This window comes from Egretta garzetta, unplaced genomic scaffold (genome assembly GCF_000687185.1).
Source record: "Egretta garzetta isolate BGI_Z169 unplaced genomic scaffold, ASM68718v1 scaffold332, whole genome shotgun sequence".
Classification (NCBI taxonomy): Eukaryota; Metazoa; Chordata; class Aves; order Pelecaniformes; family Ardeidae; genus Egretta; species Egretta garzetta.
The window spans coordinates 795,370-795,916 of record NW_009258879.1 but is presented as its reverse complement, the minus strand read 5'-3'; the positions used below and the strand labels follow the sequence as shown (position 1 = coordinate 795,916).

General features: G+C 45.5%; 1 protein-coding gene across 1 annotated transcript in view; it reads right to left on the bottom strand.

The window, feature by feature from the left end:
- The window catches only part of SRGAP3 (SLIT-ROBO Rho GTPase activating protein 3), a 96,287-nt gene that overhangs the window by 53,439 nt on the left and 42,301 nt on the right, over window positions 1-547 (bottom strand). Inside the window, exon 14 of the mRNA XM_035889464.1 lies at window positions 29-89. Coding sequence (XP_035745357.1) covers window positions 29-89 — 61 coding nt within the window. The remainder of the gene's footprint in view (window positions 1-28; window positions 90-547) is intronic.

Sequence of the window (547 nt, the reverse complement as noted above, 5' to 3'; positions counted from 1 at the left end):
TCCTGCTGACTCTGCTCAATCAACTTACCGTACAAATTGATGTAACGAATGCAGCTTTCGACTACGAGCGGAATAGCCTGTCCCGAGTCCTTCACAAAAGGAAAGGAAGAAGCAAGAAATTACTGGGTTATTGGTAACACAGCACGGGAAATGCATTAAAGATTGCAAAACCGGAGATTTGAAAATCAGTGCCATGGAGTTTAGTAAGAGGACAGGCAAGAAAAGGAGGCGTTACACACATCAAGCCATCAAAAAGTGCTGAGTACACGATGTGCGGTCGATTATGCACAAAAAAACTTCCACTGAAGTGCGTGACGGGCTGCTGCTCGCTATCTGCTCGAGACAGGGGACTGATGCAACGGGACCACAGCTATTCCCTTTCAGAGGTGCAATGCTGAGCAGAAACAAGACTTGTGCTATACCTGTCTGATGAAGTAAGCCTCCAGTAACAGAGCTTACAACAATATTTCCACCTAAAGGAAGAGCCATTGTCAGCAGATGCCAAGAAAAAAAAAAAAACCCAAACCACCACCGTGTGTGAACAGGA